The 24,384-nt window shown below is 40.0% G+C and overlaps 1 protein-coding gene across 1 annotated transcript; it reads left to right on the top strand.

Annotated features, from left to right (window-relative positions):
* Positions 1-71: 71 nt before the first annotated feature.
* On the top strand, positions 72-17,794 carry LOC135462461 (mucin-2-like). Its single transcript, XM_064739687.1, has 10 exons — positions 72-249; positions 496-810; positions 2,761-3,075; positions 3,972-6,605; positions 7,427-7,735; positions 8,755-9,207; positions 9,821-10,135; positions 10,902-15,338; positions 16,828-16,906; positions 17,602-17,794. The coding sequence occupies exons 1-10, from the start codon at positions 72-74 to the stop codon at positions 17,792-17,794; spliced, it is 9,228 nt and encodes a 3,075-aa protein (XP_064595757.1).
* Positions 17,795-24,384: the final 6,590 nt, after the last annotated feature.

The following is a 24,384-nucleotide window of genomic DNA, read 5'->3' as shown; positions in this document are numbered from 1 at the left end:
ATTCTTCAGATTTCTGCCCTACAACAGAAGCGCCTACAACTACAACTAGCACAGCAACAACAACGCCCACAATGACAACAGAGGTGCAGACTACCGTTACACTAGCCCCAGCCAGTTTATTTACCTCGTGCTCTGACGATTCTCAATGTCCAGTGTCAGCCAGTTGTCGACAGAGAGAGTGTGATGGACAAATATGCCTGTGTATTATAGGATATGTTCCAAATGACAACGACAATGGTTGCTTAACTGGTCAGTTAATTGTATATTCCAATCCAGGTTTTGTGTTTCCTGTAAATGTATTTTTCATTTAAAAAATAGTTTAATTCATTTAGTGCTTTTTTTAAACAGAAAGAAAACAATAGCATAATTTAATTAACTGGATGAAAAATCAAAGCATGTAGGAGTTGTTTTCCATACGCAGTGAGCATGGAAGTCTGTTGAGTTTACCCAGAGAACACCCGTGATAATCTTGCTTGTATTCTGTGTTTGGTACAGCGTCTTCGTTTGGTGAGCGGTGTGGCACGGACAATGGCCAGTGTACAGGACTCAATGTTGAATGTAACGACACAACAGACGGTTACTGCGTATGTGGCCAAAACACGGAACTCTCCTCATCAGGGACGGACTGCAATGTGATAGGCGAAGGTCGCCTTGGAGATACGTGCACGAGTGACTCAAATTGCTTCATAGAACTATTCTGTAATGGCACAACGTGCGACTGTAGAAGTGGGTTTCGGTCGGTTACCCCAGAGGAGAAGCAAGCTTACGTGGACTACCCTTTGCAATGCCGCCCAGATACGTTTGATTTAAGTAAGATACACTCTGTTTCCATGGGTTATAGTGCACAGTCGCTATGGTTGTCAGAATATATTGTGTGTACCTAGGAGGTATATCCTTCCAGATCTAGTAATTTTCCAGCCTGTTGTATGCGGCTAGTGAAGGGACACGTAAAAATTGGCTGCATATGACAGTTGGCCACATAAGACAGGCTGTGAAAACCAAGGCAAATCACAATTGTATTAAGTTTCAGGAAATCTTCACCTGTAGGCCTACATAATAATCTTATACATAATTGCTAAAGCACTATTCTGGTTAGCTATATAAACTTTATAGAAATATAACAATTGTAGTAAAATGATATCTCAATAATTTCAAGTTTTGTGAGGTAGACCTATGGATTTCAGGCATTCAACAGCCGATTACAGAAAGAATTTTAGGTGAGGGGACGCTTGACAGGAGAACTTTCTTCCCGTCCTTGTCAGCCCTAAAAAGCCATGTGCTAGTTTGGCCTACGTAGCTATAAATGACTATTCTAACAAAGTGTTGAACTGTAAATGGCAGACTGCCTAGATGTTCAATCATATTTGCCATTAGCGGTAAAACAACAACAACAACAAGTGAAGGAAGATTAATTTCTCCAAGTGTTTGGTACAGGCAATATCTTTTTTATTGCAGCACCATTTGCCTGCATAAATAACGGCCAAGCAAGCCAGATAATTTTTCAAAGAAACCATTCATGGGAGGTATCATAAGGAGGTCAGATTATATCCGATTATATCCGAGTCTGCCCACTGTTTATGATATTCATAGCTGGGACCTCAGCATGGAGCTAATCCACTGCCACAGTGAAGGAGTGTCCGGACAATAGCCAGCTAGAACTGAATAAAGAACAATAGAGTTCACTGCTATTGACCAATAATGTTCACATTTCACTTTTCTTTATAAAGTGGCAGGTAGTAACTTTTAATCACTACAAATACTATTAAAGTCGGGTGGTCGCCATTTTGAAATTTTTAAACGTCCGATGCAGCAATTATCAATACTGTTGAAAGTCTCGACCGCTCAGGACAGGCTGATATAGAATTTGGTGGCAAAATATTTTGGCCGCTGGACCAGTTGGACAGGCGCTCGCATATTACAGGTGGTTCAACAATGGAAAATTGTTTGGTCGCGGCAGAGAATGGCCCCTTACGGCAGATGGACGCTAATTACAGGTGACCGTAGGTACAGGTTTGACTGTAGTTGTCCAGATTTCTTAGCACATAGATGCATTCCGTACTTTTTCTTGGAACCATCCTCTTTTGTCGATGCACATTTGTCTCTGCTGTTTTCTGTACTGCTTGTCTGCTGTTCCTCCACATAAGTCAACTCCAGGGAATAAGTCTCCAAGTGCATGCAAGAGCCACATTCCCTAATGCTTCAAAAATTTGGACAGCAGTGGCGTGGTAATTGCTTTCTATATATATATTTCCTTCTTTGTTTTGCAATTCTTCAGATTTCTGCCCAACACCAGAAGCGCCTACAACTACAACGAGAGCAGCAACAACAACGCCCACACTGACAACAGAGGTGCAGACTACCGTTACACTAGCCCCAGCCAGCTTATTTACCTCGTGCTCTGACGATTCCCAATGTCCGGTGTCAGCCAGTTGTCGACAGAGAGAGTGTGATGGACAAATATGCCTGTGTATTATAGGATATGTTCCAAATGACAACGACAATGGTTGCTTAACTGGTCAGTTACTATATCTTCCAATCCAGTTTTAGTGTTTTCTGTAAATGTATTTTTAATCAAATTTTTCTTTTATTTCTCTTAGTGTTATTTTCAAACAGAAAGAAAACAATAGCATAATTTAATTAATTGTTTGAAAGAGCAAAGCATGGAGGAGTTGTTTTCTGTGTGCAGTGTGCGCGGAAATCTGTTCAGTTCACGGAGAGAACACCCGTGATAATCTTGCTTGTTTTCTGTGTTTGGTACAGCGTCTTCGTTTGGTGAGCGGTGTGGCACGGACAATGGCCAGTGTACAGGTCTCAATGTTGAATGTAACGACACAACAGACGGTTACTGCGTATGTGGCCAAAACACGGAACTGTCCTCATCAGGGACGGACTGCAATGTGATAGGCGAAGGTCGCCTTGGGGATGCATGCACGAGTGACTCAAATTGCTTCATAGAACTATTCTGTAATGGCACAACGTGCGACTGTAGAAGTGGGTTTCGGCCGGTTACCCCAGAGGAGAAGCAAGCTTACGTGGACTACCCTTTGCAATGCCGCGCAGACACGTTTGATTTAAGTAAGTTACACTCTAGTTCAATGCAGTATTGTGGAGCGTGTCCATAGCTATCAGAGTATATTGTATGCAAATTGGCGGGAATATTTTTCCAGATGAAATAATTCTGAAGATTTTTTGGAGACAACGCAGAAATTTCGATTGGCATAGCAGACGATCCCGTTTTAATGTAATCTATTATTTTGTGATAAGAGGGGCCTCCGTGCTTCAGTTGGTTTGCTCGCTAGCCCAGCGTAATGGCTCAGGCGTCTCTTACCAATGTGGTTGCTGTGAGTCCAAGTCCAGCTCATGATAGCTTCCACTTCGGCCGTACGTGGGAAGTTCTATTAGCAACCTGCGGATGGTCGTGGGTTTTCCCTGGGCTGTGGTCGGTTTTCACCCACCATAATGCTGGCCGTCGTCGTATCAGTGAAATATTCCTGAGGTTAGCTTAAAACACCAATCAAATAAAAAAATAAATCAGTTAGTTTTTGTGATAGTGTTATCTTTTCTTGGCTTTGTTTGTAATGTCTAGATTTTTGTGTGAGGTTTGTGTGAGGAAAAAAACACGCAGTTGATCTAAAAATCTACATTAGTACACAGTTAATTAAAGGCCCCTAATTGTTGTCAGAAATTCTATACTAAAACATTTAAAGAAAGTAGTTTGAGGCTTATTTTCAGCAGGCGACCACTGAGCCATACAATTTGTGTTTCTTTAACTCTAGGTTAGTGCCTTTTGTCTTAATTTATGTAGAAAAAACGACATTCAGAACTATTTGGAAAACTAATTATTGACGAAAACTGCAGTCATGTTTTCTTTCCGTAAGTAATAATGGTGTGTGCATGGTGTGTGCATGGTGTGTGCAGCTTCTACCAAAGAGAAAAAATTACTTTGAAATTATTATTAATTTCATCCACAGGAGTATGTCCTACATTATCAACCTCTACAGAGGCACCAACAACTGCTACCGATGCGGAAGCAACTACAACAGAAGCACCAACATCTACCATAGAAGCACCAAGAATTACAACAGAACCACCAACAACCACAACAGAAGCAACAAGAACTACCACTGAAGCGCCCACAACTACAACAGAGGCGCCAAGAACTACCACAGAATCTCCAACAACTACTGCCGAGGCTGACACAACTACAACAGATGCATCAACAACTACAACAGACGCACAAACAACTACCACAGAAGCACCAACAACAACAGACGCACCAAAAACTACAACAGAACCACCAACAACTACCACAGAGGCGCCAACAACTGCAACAGAGGCACCAAGATCTACCGCCGAAGCACCAACAACTACTACCGATGCTGAAACTACTACAACGGAAACACCAACAACCACAACAAAAGCACCAACAACTTTAACTGAAGCATCAACAACTTCCAAAGACGCACCAACATCTACAACAGAAGCACCAACAACCACCACAGAAGCGCAAACAGCTACAACAGACGCACCAACAACTACAACAGAAGCACCAACAATTACAACAGAACCACCAACAACTACAACAGAGGCACCAACAACTACCACTAAAGGGCCAACAACTACAACAGAGGCACAAACAACAACAACAGAAGCATCTTCAACTACTACAGATACACCAACAACCACCACAGAAGTACCAACAACTACCACAGAAGCTCGAACAGCTACAACAGACGTACCAAGAACTACCACAGAAGCACCAACAAATACAGCAGAAGAATTAACAACTACAACAGAGGCACCAACAACTAGAACAGAAACACAAACAACAACCACAGAACCAACAACAACTACCACAGAAGCACCAACAACTACCACAGAAGCGCCAACAATTACAACAGAGGCACCACGATCAACAACAGATGCACCAACAACTACTACCGATGCTGAAATAACTACAACAGCTAAACCAACAACTACAACAGAAGCGCGAACGACTACAACAGAAGCACCAACAACAACAACAGAAACACTCACAAAAACTACCACAGACGCAACAACAACTACGACAGAAGCACCAACAATTACTACAGAAGCACCAACAACTACCACAGACGCATTCACAACTACCACAGAAGCACCAACAAATGCAACAGAACCAACAACAACTACCACAGAGGCACCAACAACTACCACAGAAGCGCCAACAACCACAACAGAGGCACCACGATCAACAACAGAGGCACCAACAACTACTACCGATGCTGAAATAACTACAACAGCTAAACCAACAACTACAACAGAAGCGCGAACGACTACAACAGAAGCACCAACAACAACAACAGAAACACTCACAAAAACTACCACAGACGCAACAACAACTACGACAGAAGCACCAACAATTACTACAGAAGCACCAACAACTACCACAGACGCATTCACAACTACCACAGAAGCACCAACAAATGCAACAGAACCAACAACAACTACCACAGAGGCACCAACAACTACCACAGAAGCGCCAACAACCACAACAGAGGCACCACGATCAACAACAGAGGCACCAACAACTACTACCGATGCTGAAATAACTACAACAGCTAAACCAACAACTACAACAGAAGCGCGAACGACTACAACAGAAGCACCAACAACAACAACAGAAACACTCACAAAAACTACCACAGACGCAACAACAACTACGACAGAAGCACCAACAATTACTACAGAAGCACCAACAACTACCACAGACGCATTCACAACTACCACAGAAGCACCAACAAATGCAACAGAACCAACAACAACTACCACAGAGGCACCAACAACTACCACAGAAGCGCCAACAACCACAACAGAGGCACCACGATCAACAACAGAGGCACCAACAACTACTACCGATGCTGAAATAACTACAACAGCTAAACCAACAACTACAACAGAAGCGCGAACGACTACAACAGAAGCACCAACAACTACAACAGAAACACTCACAAAAACTACCACAGACGCAACAACAACTACGACAGAAGCACCAACAATTACTACAGAAGTACCAACAACTACCACAGACGCATTCACAGCTACCACAGAAGCACCAAAAAATGCAACAGAATCATCTACAACTACCACAAAAGCACAAACAACCACAACAGAAGCACCAACAACAACCACAGAACCACCAACACCTACCACAGACGCACCATCAACTACAACAGAAGCACCAACAACTACAACAGAGGCACCAGCAACTACCATAGACGCACCAACAACTACAACAGAGGCACCATCAACTACAACAAAAGCACCAACAATTACCACAGACGCACCATCAACTACAACAGAGGCATCAAAAACTGCCACAGAAGCACCAACAACTACAACAGAAGCACCAACAACCACCACAGATGCACCAACCACCTCTACAGACGTACCGACACCGACAACACCATTCCGATCCTCCATTGTCAACCTCACAGATTCCTGCAACTCTAGCCTCGACTGTCCACATGGAGCTGTGTGTAAACAGCGAGCCTGTGATGGATTTATTTGCTTATGCGAAGGAAATTTTGTTCCATCGGAGAACAACAACACAAAGTGTGTGCCAGGTAAAAATACAAAAAAGTTTCTTCTGGTACTGTTGCATGGAAATATAACAGAACAACTATATACAAGATGGTTACATATTTGACTTGATGTGCTATTAAACTAGTGGGTTTTTTTATACAAAATTCTGCTTAAGCTATGGTGCTATTGGCATGTAATGTTCAGCTTGTTAATCCTTTACATAAATAGTTCAAATAAATATATCAATGAGGTAACTGGACGAGACGTCTGATTTCACACGTTACCTGATACCGTTTGTCAACTATTACACTATTAAGAAACAGTGAAATCCTTATAGTGTATGTGATGTACCTCCTTGTAGAAGGACGGATTCCCACCGCTGTTTTATCTAGTGCTGCTTCACTGAGACAACTTACCGAGGGCAAGTAAGCCTCAACGCTCGAGCCATTACATTGAGACTGGTCAGCAAGTCGTCGCAATTTCCTCGTTATGCCGAACGCCAATCGGTGAAACTACAACTTCCTCTTTAAAGTATTAGGTGTGACTTGACCCAGGAATGATCCTGGCAAAGCTTGGTGATTTTTACGTGAACAGCGGCCGTCATATAAGTGAATCATTCTCTAACACGGCGTTAGACTCAATCAATAAATCAACGGACAAACGAAACAATCAATCGGTCATTCATCAGATCAACCAATCAATCACGGCGTTAAACCCAATCAACTAACCAATCAATCCATTAGTAGAAGAGTCATTCATTCATTCAATCAATCAATCAATTAGTCAACCAACCAATCTTTCAATCCATTAAATGACCAATCCTTCAATGAAGCGGCCAGTGAATCATTGTGTTGCCTTTCAGCCGCATATTACAACGAGTCATGTGGAGAAAATATCGGGCGTTGTGTAGGCTTGTACTCTGAGTGCAACACCATCTCTAAGACCTGTGACTGTCCCATTGCTTTTACTGTCGATTCTACCGGTAAAAATTGTGTAATCGCCGGCTTCTCGCTGTTGAACGACACCTGTGGAATCTGTCAGCATGGGTTTGAGCAAACATGTCAAAACGGCGTCTGCGCATGCAAAGATGGTCAGCGCCCAGCCACCACGGAAGAGATTTTAGCATCTTTTGGTTTAATGGAACAGTGTCGCGACGTTGGGTACTCACTGGGTAAGATAAACCTATATTCAATGATTTATGTGCATTTATTCCAATAATATATTGATATAATGATTTCTAAATTATTTTAGTTATTAATTCTTTTACGGTATTTATGTGTTGAATTATTTTCTTATTTACTATTTATTTGTTCACGGAATTAGTTATTTTTATTAACTGAATTACTTATTTACTGACTGAATTATTCATTTATTTACTGAATTCTGTATTTACCGAGCTATTTATTTATCTATCGGTTTGTTAACTGAATTTTTTATTTATTTATTTATTTATTTATTTATTTATTTGTATATTTATATGACTTTATCTTGAGCATCAATGTGTTTATCATTTTTGAGCATAACGTTTAACACCAGTGAAATAAACACTTTATTGTTAACTCATGATCATTTTTTCAAACAAGCCGGCCATCATGTAGAAGTAAAAAAAAATTAGGTCACACACAGGGAATCCTTCACCGGAGGCCCTATTACACATATAAGCAAGTCAGGAAGTGGAGAGTCCATCAGAGTTGAGAGACGGAATGTGTTCCACACCAAAATTGACAAATTATTTTCTAAATCCTTTACAAATTTTGACCTATCAATTATGGACTCATGCTGCTGTTCACTTTTAACAGTGCAACAAGGCCTAAATAAATAATATTACTTTCGGCGGTAAATGATATCGATTTTTCGATCATTTTGCAGCAGCAGTGCATTTTTAAGACATCTGTTTTATATACTTTTCACAAAAAGACATCGCAGGATTTTATCCCCTTCTGACTTAAGAGAAAATTAAAATACGAGGCTGGTAAAGGGTTTTCCCCGGCCGTTTTTCCTACCACCATAATTCTACCTACCGTGGTATAAATGAAATATTCTTGAGTACGATGTAAAACACCTATCAATTAAATAATAAATAAAATATCAGGCTTTTATTTAATTATTTGATCGTTCTTTAAGTACAGACTACCTGATAAAATAATTGTTCAATATCATTTGCTCAATTTGATATGATATTCCTTCTAGATAATTGCAATGAAACAGTCAACACTCCTACATTATTGTCAACAATAACGACAACAGCGAACGGCAAAACGACAGATGTAAAAACGACTACAGCAGAGACACCGATAACCACAACACAAGTGTCAAGGACGGCTACAACAACGACTACAACCGACACCGTAACGACAACGATGGGGCAGGTGACTACAACACGGCCATTAACGACTGCGACATTGTCAACATCTACAGCAGACACGACGCCAAGTACAACACAAGCACCAACGACTACAACAACTACCACGATGGCGACGACGCCGTTGCGCTCTGGTAAGGTACAACTGTACGCCTCCTGCAACGCCTCCACGGAATGCCCCCAACACGGAGTGTGTAAACAGCGAGATTGTGACGGACTGATATGTCTCTGTGATACAGGATTTGTGGCCGCAAGCGGTAATCCGACGAAATGTGTACGAGGTAAGACAAGGTGACATTCCTGTAAGGCCGATAAGTGTTTGTCAGTCATATTTCCATCAAATTATGCTCACTCGCTCTTATGTGTCAATTACCATGTTCACCAAAGAATTCGAATTCACTTGTCAATCCTAGTAATTTGAGGAAAATCCAAAATCAATAAAACCGATATACAGTAATAATATAGTCGGATATTCACATGCCGTCCCTACGTCATGAAAAGGCGCTCCAACTCTATCTTCATAATACCAATTTCCATGACATCTTATAAATGGCAATTGCCAAAGGAATGCGTAAAAAATATTATATGAATACTGAAAAGAATTGCAAGCATGTAAAAGAGAAGCAGTCATAAGTTCACCATAATCCAGAGAAGAAAGTAGATAACCTTGGTATGGTTTTATAACTCATAAACCGTGAAGATTCTGTACAGACATCTTAAAACCACCCTTTTGATGGAATATATGCAAATGCCAAAACAGCCCTGGCCTAAGTATAAAGGCATTTGTAAAGAAGAAATTTTTTAGTGTTGTGTTTTTTAACATGTCCAAAATTCAAGCGTTTCATGTATCCTTTACGTCCAATGCAATGGAATTTTTTTAATTTCTGCCAACAGCCTCGTACTTCAATGATAGTTGTGGTCCTGGTGTGAGCAGATGTGTTGGTCTCTTCACCTTTTGCGCAAAGACAGGACGGTGTTTGTGCCACGGAGGGTTTCGTGCCGCCCCTGGGCGGCAGCATTGCTCTGCCATAGGCGTTGGCGTGTTGGGTAGCTCCTGTGCTAACACAGCAAGTTGCTATAAATCCGCTGACAAAATATGCCAGAATGGCGCCTGCGCATGTCAGGCTGGAAGTCGGGAAGCAACCAATGAGGAGTTTTTGGCCGCCATTGACGATAAGGAAGAGTGTCGATTGAATACCTACTCTCTAGGTGAGAAGCTTTGTTCTTTACATTTGATGTATGAATCTCTCAGACAATCAGGCCCTTGACCTGTGAGATCGCACGTTCGAATCTTCCCCTCGCCCTGTCAGCTGTTGTGTTATATTATGCCAAAGGATTTGTCAGGCACAATTCAAAGATCAAACACCAATCGAGACAAAAAAAAGGATCTATTGTTTTTTATTTATCCGATCCCAACAAGAACTGCAAATAAATCGCAATAATGGTTATGGCATTGGCGAGGTTCATGGTCATGGGTCATTTTACTTATAAGTCCTCATTACATAACACAGTTTACTACCTAATTGTTAAAAGGTAAATACGGGAGTGGAATTTGACTTAGTCGTTAAGATCGTCCGCCTATAAATCGCTGGAACGGCTTGGAGAGAAAATTGGAGAGAAAATTGTTGACGCCTCCCCCCCCCCCTTCCCCTCCACTTTCTCACTGCTGATGTAGCCTCAGTCACAATAAGCTGGTGTGTACTTTGGAGCAATCTAACGTTCGTTGAAGAACACTTCTTTCTCACCAATATCGTGTGAGCATCTTTGCGTTACAAAAAAAGAAAGGAAGATCTTATGGATCACAGCATGATCTTAGGGCGGATAGAAACATCTAATTCACCTAAGGAATTGTGAGCCAATTATATCATTGTATTGGAACACTGCTTCAAAATACAATAAAAACTCTTTAACTTTGTAGAAATTTCAAAATGCAACTCCTCTACCCAAACCAAAAAAATGTTTCGTTTTACTTTAGATTCCTGCAACGTAACACTGACAACAGAAGCACCAACTACAACAACGTCAACAACAGAAACACTAACCACGACAAAAGCACCCACAACTACGACAGAAGCACCAACAACTACGACAGAAGCCCCATCAACTACCACAGAAACACCAACAACTACAACAGAAGCTCCACCAACTACAACAGAAGCACCAACCACCACAGAAGCGCCAAAAACTACAACAGAAGCAATAGCAACTACCACAAAACCACAAATAACAACTACAGAAGTACCAACAACCACTACAGAAACACCAACATCTACAACACCAGAAACAACAACAACAGAAACGTCAACAACTACAACAGAGGCAACAACAATAACCACAGATGTAACAACAACTACAACAAAAGCACCAACAACCACCGCAAAAGCACCAACATCTACAGCAGAAGCACCAACAACTACCACAGAAGCATCAACAACCACTACAGAAACACCAACAACTAAAACAGAAGCGCCAATAACTACAACAGAAGCACCAACAACAACCGCACAAGCACCAACAACCACCACAGGAGTGACAAAAACTACAACAGAGGCACCAACAACTACCATAGAAGCACAAACAACCACTAAAAAACTACCAACACCTTCAACAGGAGCACCAAGATCTACCATAGAGGCACCAACAACCATTACAAAAACACCAACAACAACAACAGAAGCGCCAACAACTACAACAGAAGAATCAACAAGTACAACAGAAGCACCATCAACTACAACAGAAGCACCAACAACAATAACAGAAGCACCAACAACTACAACAGAAGCACCAACGACTACCACAGAACCACCAACATCAACCACAGAAGAACCAACAACTACCACACAATCTCCAACAGCTACAACACAAGCACCAACAACTACCACACAAGCACCAACAACCACCACACAAGCACCAACAATCACTAACACACAAGCATCAACAACTACAACAGAAGAGACAACAACTACAACAGAAGCACCAACAACCACCTCGAAAACACCACCAACAACAACAGAAGCGCCAACAACTACAACAGAACCACCAACAATTACAACAGAAACACCACCACCACCAACACCAGAAGCACCAACGACTAACACAGAACCACCAACAACCACTACAGAAACACCAACAACTGAAACAGAAGCGCCAACAACTACAACAGAAGCACCAACAACAACCGCACAAGCACCAACAACCACCACAGAAGCGACAAAAACTACAACAGAAGCACCAACAACTACCACAGAAGCACAAACAACCACTACAAATCTACCAACACCTTCAACAGGAGCACCAAGAACTACCAAAGAGGCACCAACAACCACCACAAAAGCACCAACAACAACAACAGAAGCGCCAACAACTACAACAGAACCACCAACAATTACAACAGAAGCACTACCACCACCAACAACAGAATCCCCAACAACTACAACAGAAGCACCAACGACTAACACAGAACCACCAACATCAACCACGGAAGCACCAACAACTACCACACAATCTCCAACAGCTACAACACAAGCACCAACAACTACCACACAAGCACCAACAACCACCACACAGGCACCAACAATCACTAGCACACAAGCACCAACAACTACAACAGAAGAAACAACAACTACAACTGAAGCACCAACAACTACCACAGAAGCACCAACAACTATAGCGGAAGCGTCAACAACTACCACACAAGCACCAACAACTACCATAGAGGCACTAAAAACTACAACAGAAGCACCAACAAGTGCAACAGAAGCACCAACAACTAAGACACAAGCACCAACAACTAAGACACAAGCACCAACAACTACCACGTCAGAACCAATAACAACCACACAAGCACCAACAATCACTACAGAAGGGGCAACAACTACAATAGAGACACCACCAACTACAACAAAAACTCCAATAACTACCACAGAAGCACAAACTATCACTACAAAAGCACCAACAACCAGCACAGAAGCACCAACAACTACTACCGATGCTGAAACAACTACAACAGAAGCATCAACAACTACAGCGGAAACACCAACAACTACCACACAGGCACCAACAACAAAAGCACAGGCACCTACAACTGCTACTCAAGCACCAACAACTACCACACAATCTCCAACAACTACAACACAATCACCAACAACTACCATACATCTACCAACAACCACCACACAAGCACAAACAATCACTACCACAGAAGCACCAACAACTAAAACAGAGGCACGAGCAGCTACCACACAAGCACCAACAACTACTACACAAGCACCATCAACTACTACACAAGCACCATCAACTACTACACAAGCACCAACAACTACCACACAATCACCAACAACTACAATACAAGCACCAACAACTACCACACAAGCACCAACAACCACCACACAAGCACCAACAATCACTACCACAGAAGCACCAACAACAACAACAGAAGAGACAACAACTACAACACAAGTACCAACGACTACAACAGAAGCATTAACAACTACCACAGACGCATCAACAACTACAACAGAAGTACCAACACCTACCACAAAAGCACCGACAACCACCACGGAAGCACCAACAACTACAACAGAAGCTCCAGCAACTACAACAGAAGTACCAACAACTACAACAGAAGCACCAACAACCACAACAGAAGCACCAACAACTACAACAGAGGCACCAACAATCACCACAGAAGCACCAACAACTACTACCGATGCTAAAACAACTACAATAGAAGCATCAACAACTACAGCGGAAACACCAACAACCACCAAACAGGCACCAACAACAAAAGCAGAGGCACCTACAACTACCACACAAGCACCAACAACTACCACACAATCTCCAACAACTACAACACAATCACCAACAACTACCATACATCTACCAACAACCACCACACAAGCACAAACAATCACTACCACAGAAGCACCAACAACTAAAACAGATGCACGAGCAGCTACCACACAAGCACCAACAACTACCACACAAGCACCATCAACTACTACACAAGCACCAACAACTACTACACAAGCACCACCAACTACCACACAATCACCAACAACTACAATACAAGCACCAACAACTACCACACAAGCACCAACAACCACCACACAAGCACCAGCAATCACTACCACAGAAGCACCAGCAACAACAACAGAAGAGACAACAACTACAACACAAGTACCAACGACTACAACAGAAGCATTAACAACTACCACAGACGCACCAACAACTACCACAAAAGCACCGACAACCACCACGGAAGCACCAACAACTACAACAGAACCTCCAGCAACTACAACAGAAGTACCAACAACTACAACAGAGGCATCAACAACCACAACAGAAGCACCAACAACTACAACAGAAACGCCAACAACTACAATAGAAGCATTAACTACAATAACTCGGGAATCAACAACACAGCCACCAACTCCTACAACACATCCACCAACTTCTACAACACAGGAACCAACAACCCAGCTACTGACTACTACAACACAGCCACCATCTACTACAACACAACCTTCAACTACTAGGGAACCAACAACACATCCATCGACTACTACAATACAGCCAACAACTACTACAACACAGGAACCAACATCCCAGCTACTGATTACTACAACACAGCCACCAACTACTACAACACAGCCACCAACTACTACAACACAGCCACCAACTACTACAATACAGGCACCAACAAATCAGCCACCGACTACTGCAACACAGCCACCAACTACTGCAAGACAGGAACCAACAACACAGCCACCAACTACTACAACCCAAGAACCAACAACCCAGCCACTTAGAACTACAGAGCAGGGACCAACCACACCCCCACCAACTACTACAACACAGGAACCAGCCACACAGCCACCAACTACTACAACACAGGAGCCAACCACAGAGCCACCAATTACTACAACACAGCCACCGACTATTACAACACAGGAACCAACGTCACAGCCACAAACTACAACAACAAAACCACAAACTACTACAACGCAGTCACTGACTACTACAACACGGCCACCAACTACTACGACACAGAAACCAACCACACGGCCACCGACTACTACAACACAGTCACCAACTACAGCAACACAGCCACAAACTACTACAAGACAGGAACAAACAACTATAACACAGGAACTAACTTCTACAACACAGGAAGCAATATCTGCATCAAAAGAAACAACAACAGAACCACAAACTACAACAATACAGGCAACGACAACTCTGGCACTATCATTGCAGCCGACAAGAACGACATCACAGAGAACAGCTACTACAACAAAATCAGCAACTTTAGCGACCCAGCCAACAACTGATTCAACGCAGGCGCCAACTACTATTACACAGCCACCAACTACTACAGCCGGTGGGGCACCTGCGTCTGGAGTATCACCACGTAAGTGTAATCTGCTGATATGTTGTGAAAAAAACACAATAGCTGACCAAATCTATAAAGTATTCTACATAGTTTTAAAAACATAAATTTTAGTGTTGTGATGTGAGATTGTCAAGACATTGCAGTTTAAAGTATGTAAAATCGAGCTTATTGAAACAAATGGAAGACCCTACCAAGGTATCATTTTTAACCAATCAAGAAGGAGTGATATATATAAACCCGAGAGCGCATCTGTTTCCGCTGGCATCACATGATTTGTAGCATTTTAGTAATATGGGCCTGGGATGCCAATGACGCGACTTCGAGTTTCCACTGTCGTTAAAATAACTTCTTAGAAATTTTACACCAAATGTTCATTTATACAGTTACTAAGCTCTTGAGAACAAAATGGGAGTGCTCATTTAGGCCCGTATTTGTTGTGTTTTCTTTGAAGCATCAACCATGTCGGTTTTCAGTATGCATGGACATAAGCTTTCTATCTAGTGTGTTGAACATTACTTTTCTTATCTGACTGGATTTTTTTAGGTCTTACTTAAAAACATAATTCACTTATACTTTGGTGGCCAGCATTATGGAGTGAAGAAACCAGGCAGAGCTCGTGGTAAACCCACGACCATCTGCAGGTTGCTTGACCTTTCTGTACTTACATTGCTGTTGAGTGCCATGAGTTGCGAACGTGCCAGTCTGCATTGCTGTTGTTGTTGTGATACACCACAAGCACAAAATACAACGCTTATTTTGTCTCTTTCTGGCGTACAATTAAAGGACAAGACGAATCAAAGTTGAAGGTGAAGGTTGTTTTTTTTGCTCAGGATATTCTAGTTTCTTCCGCACAAAAACCTGACCTCTCTCATATAAAAGAAAAATTATTCAACGAGACATTAAACATCAATTTATCAAACAAACAACATTCCTTCATTTAAAATACACAATGAAAATATTTTTAATTTCATTCACGTAACCTACATTTAAGTATATATACAATCTAGTGAAAATAAAACATGTGAGAAATACTTAAATGTACATTCGCGCAAATCTGTCTCACCTGATTTTATCACTTACAATTTGATTGGCTATCAAATATGACTAAGGTTTAAAGAGGTGATACCCGATATTTTTAGAAAAAAATAACTGCCTGGTCGCTGAGCATTCAACTTGTCCATATTTACTAAGAATATAGCTGAATTGCTTGCATTTCAGTGAACAACAATCTCACATATTATATATATATGCATTGTTAAAATAGCTGTCAAGGTTGACAAAGTGGGAGTATAGTCCATTTAATAAATTTGTGGTAATTCCTTTACGGATTTTGGACACTAATAGCAGCAAAAATGCGGACTGGACTTCCCGAAAATCACTGTGCTAACTTTTTTAAAAATAAAGAGGTTATGGTGACAGGTATCCAAATGTCCGGGGACATATGTTCTTCCATCGGTTGCGTGAAGTATACAACGTACGAGTCATTTTCATTGTCTTCTTTTTGCAGAGGTTGCAGTACCTGCTTCTATAGGCGCCGCTGTAGTGCTGGCAGGGGCGATAATTCTTGTGGTGATGTATTTTAAGAGGTAACGTATTTGTTTTAGTTGTAAATTGGTGACCAACGGACAATAAATGTTCAGTGGGTTGTCCAGGACTAACTTAAAACACGAAATAAACGTATTTGTATTTAGACTGCGCTGTTCAGAACGTTAAAAATTTCGCTCCGTACCCGGGTCCATCAAGTACTTCAAGAAACCAAATATTTTCCAAGAAAAGTTTCGAAAAACAACATACGGCTACAAACCCAGTTACAGAGTTTAAGGATAATTGAAAATGAACTATAAAACAAAGATTATGACCGTTAAAAGTGGCACATGTATGTATACTGGAATGTAAATGATGCAGATCACCTATGCCCCTGTGGATATATAGCTCAGACTACAAACGAGGTGAGAAAAGTGTTTAACTCCGATCTTGAACGGGTACTTTGCTGAACCCACCGACCTAATGCCAATAGCCCGTCAAGGACGATTTTGTGGCCGTTTGCGCTTTATAGCGTTCGTTGAAGATCAGTTTTTCTTCCAGCAATACGGTTCCACATGGAAAGCTTGTTAGTATTATGCCCATGGTCCGTGGTTTATGTCTGGCACTGCGCTTTGCTCCACTCATATAAATGGCTGCTATCTTGTTGAATGGGGGTTTTAAAAAATCCCAGTGAAATAAATAAGTAAATCGACTGACTTTAAACATGTTTGTTTGCTTTTTGTTTGTTTTTCTTCAGGCGGCCAGATAACGAATCTGATGACAAAACTATTTATGAGGAGAGCTTGTTCAGCATTCCAAGACCTGATATCTGGCTGTACGATAATTTCAGGACGGACAGAAGTTGGGCAACCTTTAGCGAAAATATGTATTCCAGCACATACGTTCCCAATCCTATGACAGACGAAGTTATATCGTTCGATGATACCTAGATTTATGCCTGTAGATATGAAATGAGGAACAACGTAGATGTCAGCAGAAACCCTGTGGTCCACACACCGTGGAGTCAAAGAAAGGGGATCTTGGATATTGAACTGGGACTAAAATGACGCATGTTTAAAAGTTTGTGAGTTTGTAAATGTTACAGCAAAACGTCTGATTCTTCCTGCTACTATCTTGACAATGTCTGTCAATTTCGCGTATTTTGATGAGTTTTGTGTACACAGCGCCACGTGGCAAAGAACTGGTGAGACCCAAGCACCAAGCGGGTTTAAAGGACACTAGAGGAAATATTTGGCCACAGGAATCTTTTAAATTGAACCAGGAAGGCGAAAGAGGATCCACAGGTTTTAGGCCCCGTTATCTTGGCAGTAGGTCCATATGCATTGACCATTCTTGACTAAATCCTGAAAGACATCTCATTGCCTTGGCGAAAATCATTTCATGCAATGAATTCGCCATGTAAAGTAACTTATGTATGTATGTACGAAAAGGAAAGATGGTAGATTCGACAGACTGTGGTGATTGTAGAAGGGAGACACCAAATTTAAACCTACGGGCCAAAATACTCAAAAGGAAATGTGTGTGTCGTCCTTTTTCAGAATGTTCATAACCAAATTCAGTTTGATGTTTTCTCAGAGATGTAACACGCACATGTTATGACTGATGTTTTTAGCTAAAAGTGTATGAAAAGAGCTTAGACGCAAAACGAATGGACATCTAATCTAGGGCTGGCGAAATGCACATATCTACGGGTGACAGATTTTTAATATACCGATGATGCTTTGTATGTCACGAGTAAACTCACAGAAATGTAGATATGTATGTGGCCCATTTATGTGAAAATACTGCGAGAATCAAGTGTCTTGAAATGGGTGGATTGCATACTGAGTAACAGCTACATATATATATACAGTTTCCTTTGCTTTATTTGATAAAACCGATATAGGTATTTCTTGGACCAGGCCGGGATTTGAACACGGATTTTCTGCCTTCAGGTTTTTCACCATCACGATCAAATGGAAATTTGCGATGCTTGCTGCTAGTATGAGCATCGATAGCTGCTCCTGTTATATATACATAATATGTCTATAAATGTTTTTTGAGTCGCTCTTGGATTCATTTCGATTGTGATCTAATTCAATTCGCATATTTCGTCAAATGTATTTTTTTACATACTACGTTGTGATTTGATGATATTTTGTTTCTTGCTTATTTCCTACCCTTCTTGCCGAGGTTTCTTAACAACGTGGCAAAAGCTGTGTTGTTTTGTGAAGTTTTGTCACGTTTTTTTTTAAATTTATTTTACAGAAGTAGACAATCTAGCCTAGTTACCAATATAAACCATATCACGAGCCATTATTCAAGCATGCCATTACAATTTAGTATATATCTTTGAGTATTCACAATGTACCAGACATATACCACATCTTTTTATAGTACCTTTTTGTTATAAATTATGAAAAAATATGTTATGTTTATTAAATATCATTCATTACAACCTTCGCGAAAATATCATTATCTCAGGTAATCCTGTAATTAATATATATATATATATATATATATATATATATATATATATATATATATATATATATATATATATATATATATATATATATATATATATATATACAAATATACAAGTGTTGATTTAGCTTACTAGTTTCACCGCATCATGACGGTTCTTCAGAGGTTTTTTTTCATTTCAATATATCCTGAGCCAGCTATATATACACTCAGGTAGCTTAAGCCATGGCGATCAGTCCTAGTTACAAATTACATATAGTATAATAAAGTTCCAACTTGCTCAGAGGATTATCCATTCGGAGAGATTATCGCAGATGTTCTTTGATCCCTCTGGTTTGACTTTCATTTCACCGATAATTTAAAGAAAGGGCATTATGTGGAACTTGGGTCCGCTGTGTATATTATGGGTGCATAATGCGACATGTTTGATTACAGGTAAAATCTGTAAACTTGCGTGTTAATTTGTTGCCCATGTACCCTTCATCGAGTCCTTAATGAATTTTGTCACAATTGGAGAAGATTAAGACATACAGTAGATTTTTGGAATTACAGCTCGTATTAGCGTTAATACGGAAGGTAAAATTGCTCATATGAAAAAAATGACTGCTGGTTATTAAATGCTAACAGCATTTCCATTGTTGGTCGCCACACGTAGAAGTTGTATAACTGGTTTCTGTTAAGTCGGTAGTAAACCGATCCTTTGTTAGAAGTTTCTTAAGATTGGCAGTCTGTCTATAACCCTTTATAATTGTGGTTTTGATGGTTATGAGTGCATATAAATGAAAGCGCATATATATAGAAATACATATATATATATATATATATATATATATATATATATATATATATATATATATATATATATATATATATATATATATATGTATGTATATATAAATCAATGAAATCAATATTCATGTGAAGTTTTATTCATCATACACTGTAGGTTTACGGAAGCGCGGTTTCCCCCCATCGCCCAAAACTTGACTACGTCTACTGATAGGCAACTGTCTTTTACGAAAGAAATATATGTATATTTTCAAATGGTAAAGATGCGAATTTCGTTTATGAAACTGGTCGTTGAGAATTTTACTTGTATTGTTTTGTTGGTCGACTTCCTAAACTGTAATTTGGGAACTTCATCTGTTATCCTGTGCTGGTGTATTTTGTCAGTTATCTTGACATCTCGTAAACAGATGTAAATCTTATACATTCACATCGACAAATATCAGCGCGAATAATCCATTCTTTTAACCGTATACTTATCTCTGATATTAGTTGGCTTAGTTGATCTAACAAAAAACTCCACGTTTTCTGTATGATACCAAACATGCCCTCCGTACAACTGTCCAAACCAGCACCAGAAACATGGTAGTGGGAGATGTATGGTAGTCCCTTCAAGTTAAAGAATACACTAAAAAGAAGTAAATAACAGATGACAGATCACTAGGCATTGTGAGGAAAAATGGTTTAATACATTTTTATAAAAAATTGTTCCAACCAAGAAACGGTCTTTTAAAACTTTTATAGATTTACATGTATATTCAATTAGAATGCAGAAATCTAGTAGGCTACATGAATGTGAGATAGATTTTAAAACTTTGTTTGACGTGACTGGTCTCATTAGAGACAAATTAGATCAGAAAAGAACCCAAACTTTCCATTACATTTTTGTGGGTTGAAAAACCATTCTAAAAATATCCAATTGTTTTCATCGACAATGTTTAATGTTCTTTTATATGACACATTATTGGTAGTGTTTTCTTTGTCCTTAAACCACCGTCGAGATTACCGCCTAGTTCACAAACGGGAGTTCTATACTCACACACAGAGTCTTACACAGTTGTAAACGGCACCTCCAACCATAGTTACAAGTACCATAGCTACTGTCGCTAGGCCTGCGAACGTAAATATTCCGTTATTAAATTCGGCAAATGCAATACTATTATGTTAATTATAAATATATTACTTGACAAAATTCACTCTGGAGAATTACTGAAACTTTAACAAGCGTACGTGAGGGTTCGGCATGTGATCGAAAAATGTCAACTTGACAGCTACAACTTTTCAATATGCTGAGCGATATTTTTTATTTGACTTTGTGTAAATGTCGTGCTTAACAATTTTTAAGTCATATGACTACCAGAAGTAATTTGCTATGTGCTTACATTGACCTTTTTCGGCGAATCCATGCCGCCAAGAGTCCTACGTCTAAATGACTTAACCTCACAACACTTATACATGGACTAAAGACGCCACCGAATGCTTAAATTAAATTTTAGAAGAAAATTTTAAAGATTTCCCTTTAAATGGATCAGATTAAATATTTATTAGTTTACCTTTAAAAATGTGAGCCCGTTGTTGATCAGAATAGCCAGAAATATCACTTATTACCTTGGCGCAAACGAGTTCATGGAATAAAGTCGCCATTTAAACTAATTTGTGAATGTAGGTTTAAATATACGAGGTATTCATATCATATAGCCTTGTAAAATATCGGTTGTTATCAGCAATTTCGAGTACTGAGCCTTGTTTTAACCACAAGTACATGTTGATGCTAATCGAGGCGGCCGATATTTCAAGGGAGGTAACTCCCCTGCGAAACTCCATAACAGCATTACATACACATCTGGAGAAGTCAGATACAGAAATAGTATTAAATATATATATATAAATATATTTATACTTAAACAAACACCCTCTCTCTCAGTATTGTCACATTTCATGAAAACAGGAGGCTAACATACAACACCTACGCTAGAGCGCTCACGCACACGCCTAATTAAGCGTAGCGCATTAACACAAATATAACTTGAGCTCACAAAGGCCGATTTGGTGAGAGGCTCCTGGGTCATTACGATGCGCTAACGCGCTAACCAACTGCGCCAACCATTGCCGTTATATGTCCGATTTTAATTTATTTTATTTATTTATTTGATTGGTGTTTTTTTAACCGTACTCAAGAATATTTCATTTTTATAACGGCGACGAGCATTATGTTGGGAGGAAATAGGGCAGAGCTCGGTGTGTATTTATCCTGTGTTGCACTCCGCATTTCGTGTGTTTGTCTTAAGATTTAATATTTATTTACCATTCATTCCCTCCGTTAGCTTCACTATAAATATCTTTCTTTTCCCCAAGGAATTCTAAATAACTACCTATATGCGATAACAAGGAGGGGTACAAGGTATTGTCGGCACTCCGAATAACTCACGCTTATAGGGGCATACAGTTTTGTCCAATATAAATACACGTGCGATGTGGACGTCGGTGTACAGATTTTTACTATCTATCTGTTTTCAGTTCGGCTAATATATTATTTCTACTGTGTACAGTGCCACGTTGGAATTTCAGCTGTATTCCTCGTAGCTTTGTGATGTGTAATGGCGAGAGCATATGCGGCTGTTTTTGGTGGGGACAAACTCCTTTAAAGGGACGAGCTGTTTTTACGACCATACGCAAGAAAGCAAACCATGTCATAGAGAAATTTTGATGTGCTTGTTGTCACCCTTGTAGCTTTTTTGAACACTGAACTAAATGGCAAAGCTCTGACAGCTCACAAAGCTTGCACTTGCAGGACGTAATTCGAATGAACCGGTCAATTTTCATTTTGTGAACAGGACACGTGATAATAACATCAATCTAGGTTATTCAAGTACACATTTTGGGACTTATGTTGTTGATAAAACATTACCTTCTGTGCCATTTTTTTTCTTTGTATATTTACGTCTCTAATAAAACTCACCGGGGAGGAAAGCGATGCAAATCATTAAGATCAATTATCAGAATATTGCTCAATACACTCAACATTAATCAAGATGTCTCCGCTGTACCACTATCGGAAAGTAAAGATGAGAAACAACTAGCTTGTTCAACTCTCAGATCAGCAATAGCATTACACACGATCAAACAAAGAAACACGAACACGCTGGAACAAGCACAATACTTATATTTGCAGAAAATAGACAAATATTACAAGTGACATTAATATACAAAATAATACAAATAATTACAAAAAAAATATAGTCTCTTACTGATGACAGTGTCCAAATCCAGATGGAATATCTCGGCTTCCACAGTCGAGTCAGTCCACGTAAATATAGAATCCCTAGTTAAGAGGAATCCTCCAATCGAAGCAAGACAGCGCGATAAGTGACAAGCTATAGTAGGTACGCACAATGACGATGGTCGACCCCCAACTGCCTGTGGGATAAAACGTACATAAACGCACCAAGGGATAATGAGGCATACAATCTCCAGATAATGTCTACAAAATTAGCAAGTGGCGAAATATAAGCTCACAAAGTGCCTCGTAGAGAAAATGGAGTACAAATGACGAAAATCCTGCACAGCTGATGATAGTAAATATGGCTACTGTCAAGTGGACTTCAGTACACCAATAAATATCTCCAGAATAAATACTCTATGTACAATGACACGAAAAGAGGGATATGTAGGTGAGGCACTTACCAGGCTGAAGAACAAACGAAAAAATACAAAACAATATTTGAAGACGGGGTTTGAAACACTAGATTTTTTTCTGTATTTACATATCCAGAGCTATTTGCCAGCGAGGAAACCAAGGTAAATACTAATTTCCAGGATAATATTCAACACTGAGTTGACAGTCCGGACACTTATTATTTAGTGAACCTTCAAAATTTACGAATACGGACTGTCATTTTGATGGTCCTTGCCGCTCACTTTGGCAGTTGCATTTTCCTGTATACATAGATACGAAAGAGGAAGTACTATCAGTTAACTTTTATAGTTGTTCAATTTCCATCTTGACAATGTCAGCTGAAAACAAAAAAAAAAACAAAAAAAAACATCATATGCCCTCTGTCTGATGTAATATTTGTTCTGAGAAATGCTTTCCAAACGTTCCTAAGGGAAATAGTCAAACTTATACTGAGAGCTCATTTTTTCTAGAAGTGGAGAAGTCAGAGCCCCACGGAAATCCAGCTAGCTTACAAAGTGTATACAAATGTACGTGATGTACATGTACTTCTTCATAAAACAGATGCACAGGCAAGCATGCTGAAGTTGGATT

Source organism: Liolophura sinensis, chromosome 2 (genome assembly GCF_032854445.1).
Source record: "Liolophura sinensis isolate JHLJ2023 chromosome 2, CUHK_Ljap_v2, whole genome shotgun sequence".
Classification (NCBI taxonomy): Eukaryota; Metazoa; Mollusca; class Polyplacophora; order Chitonida; family Chitonidae; genus Liolophura; species Liolophura sinensis.
The sequence above is the reverse complement of the archived record's forward strand: the minus strand, read 5'-3'. Positions and strand labels throughout refer to the sequence as shown.

Bases quoted from the DNA above. Each gene is read 5' to 3' on its own strand.
- LOC135462461 (XM_064739687.1), top strand. From the start codon at position 72: ATGACAACAGAGGTGCAGACTACCGTTACACTAGCCCCAGCCAGTTTA. The intron at 250-495 runs GTCAGTTAATTG...TGTTTGGTACAG, and splicing joins CGACAATGGTTGCTTAACTG to CGTCTTCGTTTGGTGAGCGG. The intron at 7,736-8,754 runs GTAAGATAAACC...TATTCCTTCTAG, and splicing joins CGACGTTGGGTACTCACTGG to ATAATTGCAATGAAACAGTC.